This window comes from Anguilla anguilla, chromosome 2 (genome assembly GCF_013347855.1).
Source record: "Anguilla anguilla isolate fAngAng1 chromosome 2, fAngAng1.pri, whole genome shotgun sequence".
NCBI lineage: Eukaryota > Metazoa > Chordata > Actinopteri > Anguilliformes > Anguillidae > Anguilla > Anguilla anguilla.
Window position 1 is genome coordinate 5,699,379 of NC_049202.1, and position 9,009 is coordinate 5,708,387.

General features: G+C 45.4%; 1 protein-coding gene across 1 annotated transcript; it reads right to left on the minus strand.

The window, feature by feature from the left end:
• Positions 1 to 507: 507 nt before the first annotated feature.
• On the minus strand, positions 508 to 8,792 carry prokr1a (prokineticin receptor 1a). The gene is made up of 3 exons (XM_035403705.1): positions 8,122 to 8,792; positions 6,194 to 6,877; positions 508 to 1,207 (listed from the first exon to the last, which is right to left on the minus strand). The coding sequence occupies exons 2-3, from the start codon at positions 6,664 to 6,666 to the stop codon at positions 508 to 510; spliced, it is 1,173 nt and encodes a 390-aa protein (XP_035259596.1). The 5' UTR covers positions 6,667 to 6,877; positions 8,122 to 8,792.
• Positions 8,793 to 9,009: the final 217 nt, after the last annotated feature.

Below are 9,009 nucleotides of genomic sequence, written 5' to 3' on the forward strand. Positions count from 1 at the left end.
CAAACCATGGCTGTGTCCGAATCAGCCACCTCATACTGCGTCCTCAAAGTCTGTGCACCGCGTACTGTTTTAGTATGCAATGGACAGTATGCAAAAAAAAATATCCTCTCTCGTGTTTTCCAGTCGTAGTGTGGAAGTGTCGTAAGAGGTTCCGCCCTTCCACGTCCACCCTCACACATTGTTGTCGCTGCTGTTGAAGGAAAATGGCGGCGACGTACGCTCCCCGAACATACTCGGCAAAAACCCCGGGAAATAAGCATGTCATCCTGGGATTTTGAGCACACTACATTTAGAGAAAATTTCGACGACTCAACGACTTTCTCACACGTTCATCCTTAACTCGACAGTAAGGCGGCAAGTGCGCTGATTCGGACACGGTCCTCCTCGTCTCCCTGCGGCGTAAGGAAACGGTCACTTCCTCGTACGAAAGGTCGGAGAGAGAGCGCGGGGGTCGGGGGAAATGGGGCATCAAGCTCCCCCCCCCCCCCCACCCCCCCCACCCCCGTCCTACCGCAGACGTATGCAGTCCACCTCTTCCGTCACCCGCATGGAGGACGTCCGGCCCTCGGCCTCGTCCGCGGCCTTGCCGGGCGGGGCGTAGCTGGACCGCCAGCGGAGCAGGACGATCTTGCGCAGGTGCTTGACGGTGTTGTTCTTGACGCTGACGAAGCACAGCGTGTTGATCATGCTGTTGCTCATGGCGATGCACTCCACGATGTAGAAGGCCACCAGCGAGTGCCGCTGGCGGGAGATGACGGTGGGGTGGAAGTCGCGCAGGATGGCGAAGCCGTAGTACGGCGCCCAGCACAGGAAGTAGGCGGTGAGGATGCCGATGAGCACCATCACGGTCTTCCTCCGGCAGCGCAGCCGCTTCCGGATCTGCTCCGTCTGGAAGCCCGGCACGCTCTTGAACCACAGCTCCCGCGAGATCCGGGCGTAGCACAGCGCCATGGTCAGCACGGGCCCCACGAACTCCACGCCGAAGACGAACAGGAAGTAGGAGCGGTAGTAGAGCTGCTGGTCCACGGGCCAGATCTGGGCGCAGAAGATCTTGCTGCGGGTGGGGCCGTGCGGGTACATGGTCTCCGAGGCGAAGTAGGCCGAGGGGATGGAGATGAGGACGGGTACGATCCACACCCCCGTGATCAGGCAGTAGGCCGTCTGGTACTTCATGCGCGGCCTCAGAGGATGGACTATGGCCATGTACCTGGGGGTAAGGGGTGGGGGGGTGATGTGGGGGGGGGGGGAGGGGGAACACCGTTATCTCAGTACTGGGAACTGTTAAAAAAAACTCATTTTAAATCACAGGAAGATGCTAGATTATTTGATGCAGGTAAGCTGATATAAACGTCATGCTTCAAGAACTCTGCTAAAGCTACCTCGCTTCATAAATATGGATCCACAGTAAGATGTCCAGTGTTCATTCAACTCTAATCACATGAGTCCAACAGGGACCATATGTACTCTGTAAGAGTACATTTAACCCTGGATGCTTCCCTGTGTCTGAATCAGCCAGAATCTCTTGGGTTACGCCTGATTGGTTCCTATAGTATCAACAACATGCTATCGCCCTCTGACTGGCTACCAGCTGTGATTGCTAAGAGATAAATCTCCCAACATCAGTCAACATCAGCTCTCCTGTAATACCCTAAGCAACATTATGAAGAAAACCCAAGCCACTGGCTTGTGGAAAAGTGCCCTGGGAAAATGTTTGCGGTTAGTCTGCTTTTGACAGGTAGCACAGTGGTAATATAAGGGGCATAATTCAATTCTTAAAAAAAAAGATAATAAACACCCCTGATGATACTGATTTCAAGTATTTACACCACTGATGCTTACATTGCCACAAGCTCACATCTCACTTCACACGTTAGGGGAACGGATTGCAGGTGTTGTTTTGTTCTGAAAGGCAAGCGCAGCGATATACCAACACGTACGATGCACATTATTTTTAAAACGAGGTAGTCGACAGAGCTTCTCACAAATCGATTTAAAAGTGTCTTTCCAGGAAAAGGATGCAATTTGGTGACAGATAAGACACATCTTCAAATTAAAAAGTGTCTAAACAAAGATCATTAGTTGTACCAATTTTACTCAGAATACCCTGCAACCTCGAATACCCTAAAAGTAAGACAAGAGCTCTGCACCCTAACAATAATGACACCCACTTTAAAAAAAGCTAGAAAGTTTATTGATCTGGTATCCTTTGAAGCTGAACTAAAGCAAGGGTAAGCATTGTCATAAACCTCCTGCATGGCCGGATAAACTGAAAATGATTTGTTGGAAACAAAAGATCGAACGGCTTTGTGGAAAAAAAAAAAAAACATAAACCAGCTACAGCGAAAAGCAACATTAAATTATTTTCTGAAAAGCTCCTGAGTGACGCCCATTTTCAGATGCTGAGCTTCTTCCGCTACAATCTTCATCTCGTTTTTCTTATTATTTATTATTACAAACAATCGCTCGTTCGATAATTAGCCATCCGAAAATGACAGCAAATCATTTGACATTTTGAGGTTTCAGAGCCGTTCTTGAAACGCACAGAAGCTGTTTGGCGTTCAGACACAATGTGCTCGATGCTTTCGCACGTTTCTCCTGAATTCCCGCCCCCCCCTCCCCCCCCCCCCCAACCGCACTTATCCGTGCACTGGAAATCCCAAAGCTGTGTAACCGAGAAACTCATCTCGCAGACAAGCGCTGAATTTTAACTCATGAGGAAAGCGAACGGCGCTCAGCTGAAAATGGAAAGACTCGATCATGTGACTGCCGTGCCAGGGTCCCAAGGTTGCAATCAGGCCGGGGAGGGGGGGGGGGGGGGAGGGGGGCGGGGGGGCTGGAGCCGAAACGGGAGTCGGGACTCTGGAGGAGAAACCGGTGACGCATTCTAATACTTTTACATCACCGATTCGCCGCGCGGCACCACAATTAATCACACTTTTTTTTTTTATCAAATGGAGGCCAGGACGCTGGGTATACATCACAAGTGTCACCTGAGATTCAAGTGTTGAGACGTGTGGACAGAGCCCTAATGAGCACAGCATCTGATGTGTGAGCGTAAATTTCTCTGCGTGAAAACAATCAAAATGCACAGTTTATGATTGTGAACACAACTACAGAGGGTTTTAAGATGACTATTTGGGAGCAACAGCACAAAAAAAAAAAAAAAAACATTGTTTGATTGAGACATTGACACTACAGTGTAGAGTCAGTGAGCCACTACAAAGCAAGAGATGGAAAGAATTTGAAATGCATTTTTATAAAATCCAGTGGAAGAAATGAGAACTAAAAAGCTATATTTTATGTTAACTGCTAAGCTGTGCTCAAAGTCTACAACCGCCTCCGTTTGACATATACACGCTCTCAAACTGTCAAGCACATAACCGAAGTCGGATATATGTTATTCTCTCTTTCAACGGTCTTCTTAAATGAAGTGTCTATGTTTTAAAGCAAAGGGCACATTGGCTCACTGTCAGACACATGGCCAGTGACATAAATCTGAACACGGTTTAGGGTCCGCCTGTTCTGAATGCTACAGCTAAAGCACGATCAACAGTCCATCGTTTCTTGTTGGTTTATCGTCATTGACATCTCCCCTTGGAATAAAATGCGTAGCTTTGGGCCTAGTTACCTCTACTTCATGAAATATTTATACTTCCAGGCAGAATATTTTCAGCATGGTCTGTCTTATCGTAATACCGTCTGTCTCTTTTGCAAAACAGGAGAGAAATACATCATCTTAAATTGTAGTGTATTTTCATGCATCCATGCATGCATATCAGAATATATACATAAGTCAGATGTCACGTTGACTTAACCAACAGGACGTGTGCAGTATATTACAGATAATTGGTATAAACTGACGTCCTGTTGTGGCTATGGCTCAAAATGGAGGCATGGTTCCAGTGTGTAGATGGGCCTCACAGTGTGGTATTGAATCCAGACTTTGGCAGGTCTTATTGTGGCAGGTATTCCCACAGGGAAATGCACAGGGTGACGGTAGCACTGAGCGAGGAGGGAGGGATTCGGTCTGTCGGGTCGACCATGTCTTATCGCTCACCAGCCAGTCCCCCCCCCCCCCCCGATGACTCATTCACCCCCACAGTCTGCTCGCTCAAGCTCTGCATGAAGGGTCATCCTCTGACTCACGTCTGTGTGAACTCAACTTGTGGACCTGACAGTGAAAACACACAGTGGCAACAACGAGTGTGGCTGGCCAATATATCTGGTCAGTCAAAATGGACAGAAAATGGGGGGGGGGGAATGGGGGAAGATCTTTTAAAAAATTATCTTGATCTTGGAAAAAATCCAGACCGTGCCAGTGCTGACTGTAGCCAGTAGCTCCACAGGGCGATGTGCAATTGGTGAGTGCCATTGCCAAGGGTTCCGGGACAGTTCAACTAGTTAGGAGTCTGCGTTTCATCACTCTCTAGCGACCCCTTCTGGTGCAGTTGGACTATGTGCTAAAGCCGCATATGGGACGTCTTTCTCTAGCTCAGCTCTGCGCTACCTTGGCGGTGAGCTGCGGTGTGAAAGAGGCTGGCTGGCGACACCATGTGTCTGGGAGGGGAACTGCGAATATTTGAGAATATCTCTCCCAGGGCTCAGCAATGGAGAACTCGCGTGAACTCGGCTGCGAATAGTTAATTAGACGTTCTTGAATTATATTCCATCCCATGTTTGGTGCCAATACTTAAAAATAAATAAATACAAAAATAAAATTATGTGCCCCATCTACGTCTGGTCCGTGTCTGCCCATGTCTGTCCCTTCTGGTTGTTCAGTCTATGCATGTTTATTGATGACTGTCCCCCATCACCAATATTGATCTACTTTCTTTCCTCCTTTTTTATTTAGACTTTTTTTTGGCTTTTTCTGGTCTTTGTTATACCCCTCTCTCTCTCTCTCTCTCTCTCTCTCTCAGAGGCTTCACTACATCATTTTGTAAATTATAATTGTAAATAAAAATAAAGATAAAAAGAGAGGAATATAAATAAATAAATAAATAAATAAAAACACCAAACGAAAACTACCTGATGCACAAAATGCTTTAAACTGTCTGTATAGACTGCACCTTACAATCAAACAGCACTCAACCTCTGACTGTTGGGTACTTTTGTGCACATGTTCTGAGAAAGCTCTAGTAAAGCAGGGTTATTTTGGACCTTTTGTTGTGGTAGTGCTTTCCTGGCAATTTTGTGTGGACATGCCTGTCTGCTGGGAGTTGGCCAGGCCCCAAACATCAAATCAGAACCAATACGGGTTTTTATTTCCACAATGTTTTCATTATGGAGAGATGAATGGTGCGTTTGTGTTTTGGAAAGAATAAATAACTTTTGGATTTTGTGCTCCTGTTGATCTTACTTGTAGTTTGTCATGTAGCGTTAAAAACGGTTGTAAGTTGCGTTTTAAAAAATAAACAAAAAGAAAAAAAAAGTTTAAAAAAATAAAATAACAAAATTGAGTGTGGTGCTGGGTGGCTTACCCTGTTAAGGCACTTTTATAGCACATAGATGGGGCCCATGGTCTAATGAATTCTGACAGGGCCAGTGCCCACTGTGGCCGGCAGACTTGCAGGTTGGCACATAAATTTGTTACATAATTAGCCTTAACTCCTTAATTACCCACAATGCCGGCGGGATGTCTGCTTTTAGCTGCATGCCAGCAACGCCCTCTGGTCAGCCTCTCAACAAGCGTACACATGAAGTGTTCTGCTCGGACGCAGCATCTGCAGGAGTTTAACTGGTGATCTATCTGCCGAGCAATCTGAAGCAGCAGATTCACACAACGTGTTCTGAGGGATAGCGTGCGTTAGTCTGCTCCCTCCCGAATTTACAGAGGAGGTTGCGGCGAAGAAGATGAACACAGAAAAAAATCTGGCATTCTGCATTTGGAGACAATATGGGAACTTAAATGGAGGGAAGAAGACAAAAAAATAAAGATGAACAGAAAAATGAAGGTTGCCTACTGCTCTGGCAACAGCCATCTGATAAATGTTATGAGAAACAACATCCATGCATTTCCATGCTCACATAAGAAAGACTTTCATTCTGTGGCAAACAGTGCCATCAGTGCATTGAGCCAGTGAGGATGCAGACCTCTGCCTTCATATCCCAACAAAGTGATCTGATTGGACAAACGCCGATGCCATCATTGGGCAGGCTGGGAGCCGATTGGCCGAAGCGCGTGCAGACCCACCTGTCGACAGCGATGGCCAGCAGCGCATTGGTGGACACGTACAGGGACACGGTCCTGAGGTAGTTTATGGAGGCGCACAGCACCAGCCCGTGGTCCCAGGACAGCTGCTTCACCACGTAGTAATCCACCAGGAAGGGGCAGCACACGATGGCCACCAGGAAGTCCGAGATGGCCAGGTTGGCGATGAGGAGGTTGGTGAGGTTCCTCAGCTTCTTGTAGCGCGCCAGGGTGGCGATGAACAGGAAGTTGCCCACGCCGCAGACCAGGATGATGCAGATGAGGACCACGCCGATCACGATGGTGGCCACGAAAAAGGCGCGCCCCTGCGTGGTGTCCGGCAGCTCGTCCGGCGCCACCTCGTAGTCCGCGTCGTAATTGCCCATGAAGGGGTCCGGGGCGCTCTTGGAGAGGGGGTCCAGGCTCACCGTGCATGCCACGGCCGCCGCCAAGCTACTGCTGTTGGAATCATCCATGACTTGGCTATTTTTCAGTTTCCTTCAACTATATGTATACCTTTTAAAAAAAAAAAACTTTTTATATATTTTTTTATTTTTTATTTTTATTTAGCACTTTAAGATTTCTGTAGGCAGAGATCACAGGGCATTGGTGGAGTTTTGATTGGAGCATATAGACCCTCAAGGGTTTGCATCAGGCTCTTCATTATGAAATAAACAGAGTCCACACCTGCGCGAGAAACGTACAAACTTTTATAATTCTGAACAAGTGGGGGGGGGGGGGGGGGGGGGGGGGGGGGAAACGTGCATGGAATCTAAGAGAGGCGGTTCATAGTAAAGACGTGATAAATATAAAATTGACCTGATCTTATCTGTGATAAAAAATACGTGCATAAAAACATTAGTGTAACTAGCCCCGTTTATGCAGCATAAACCATGCCATACACCAGATATAAAAATGTATTTGAATTCAAAAACATACGCCTCCCCGTCTCTACTTTATCGTTAAGTGAATTTAAGCTTTCTGTGGCACAAATCAATGTAGCTGAAACATTTACTTGATTGAACAGGCGTACAGTTCATCAACACGTGCACACACTTATGACTAATAAACCTTGAATTTATCCTAGTGGAATAAAAACGATGCTAATAATCTTCGCATTATAGGCTACTTGTTATTCCTAAGAGGTTGCTTCACTCGAATCTTTGTTGAAGAAATTATTCGTCGTGTTTTTTTTTTCTTCTTCTCCAAAATGGGAAAATAATAGTTTCATCTGAATTCTTACTCAAAACCTTTATCTGTAAGGTTGGTAGCTTACTTCTAGAATATTGTTGGGGCGCACAATACAGAAAGCATCTAGCATTTATTTTGTCGTATCTGTGTTGCAGACACTAAATTGTACATAAATAGCATACTACACTTTAATGAATATTTAAATAAGTCTTCATGTCCCCTCAATAAAATTGGCTGCACCACGTTACATACGTTGAGTATTTGAGTTCCCTGTATCTTTTAAAGTTTCCCTGTGGATTACACGAACATTAGGTAGGCTTCATGTAGCACTTAATTAATGATTTAATATCTGTTGACGAAAGTGAACTTAATGCATGTCAAACATACGTAGTTATCGCTGAAACTGGTGTGAATACAAATCAGTGACACAACAGCAACCAACTGAGCAACACAACTTATGCGTTAGAAACTATACAGTTACACTTGAATATAACATTATTAGTAATGACGTTCTGTATTAAGCCCACTATGGGGTGGTGTAAAGTAAGTGCAGTATAAGGCTATGCGATTGAGCAGTCACGACTTAAATTTAACACAATTTCTGTGCACATCGCATTTTGCCGAATTAAAGAAATACATTTGATATTTGAAAGATATCTGGGTAGCCGAACTGTAAAAAGGCAGGCTGTATAACCTTTTGAAAACGAAAGGAAATCATTATAGCAGAATATGACACTTACCTTAAGATCAAAAATATTTTTCCTTAATTTTCATCAGACATGACCTTTTCCCCAAAACTTTGAAAATGCAGCAAAAACGTACTGTTCAGTATAGCGACCACTTCCTTTACAGAGTAGCCGACGCTACTTCTAGTCTAAGGTAAATTACAGGTCTTCAGGAAAAAATACGGTCTATTGGATCTCGGCTGCTCTCTCGGCGTTTCGCCTTCTTTTTCTCCCTCTAGTGGCTAAGGCACATGGAGTTTTCTTCCGTGGAGGAAAAGGAAATGATAATTTATCCAAGCGCCTTGTCGGTTCAGTGCAGGGGCCGCAACGGTAGTAATTATTTCTCAAGTGAATGGGTAAGGAGTGACGCGTTTCTGTAAGGAAGTCCAAAGTTCGAGATCAAATGTTCCGCATGCAGGCTGCAGCTTATTAGCCCACCTTCCCTAAGTTACAGGGGAAACGTGAATGAAATGCTAATTAAGTAGAAAAAAATAAAAGTAAAAAAAAGAGTTAGGATTGAGTCTCTCCAAAAAGTTCACTGTCTCCACGTAGGAGAGTTAAATTCTCAAGGTGTTTTCGGCAGGTGCGTGTCTGACATTATCGGGTGTGTGTTTTCAGTTGTCACATGGGCCAGGATTAATTGGGGAAAATAGCTGTCAAGAGCACTGATTACGTGATTAGGATACCGAACATGCTGGGCTATCAATACTGTGAAACAAATACCGGCTTGCACAACCGCTGAAAGCAGCAAAATAAAATTAATTAACAAAAGCCTGAAGGAATCGGTCATCTGGACGAGATGTCAGACCTCGCCCTTGACTCAGTGTGGTCATTACAGATCCCGTGACGTTATCGAAATAAAGGGGGTGGTAATGCCGATATGCAGTACTATGCAGTACTGTC

What these genes read in the sequence shown, in the direction of transcription:
- prokr1a (XM_035403705.1), bottom strand. Translation starts at nt 6,666, where the DNA reads ATGGATGATTCCAACAGCAGTAGCTTGGCGGCGGCCGTGGCATGCACG. An exon ending in CTGGCCATCGCTGTCGACAG is followed by an intron (nt 1,208 to 6,193) that starts GTGGGTCTGCAC and finishes CCTTACCCCCAG; the next exon opens with GTACATGGCCATAGTCCATC.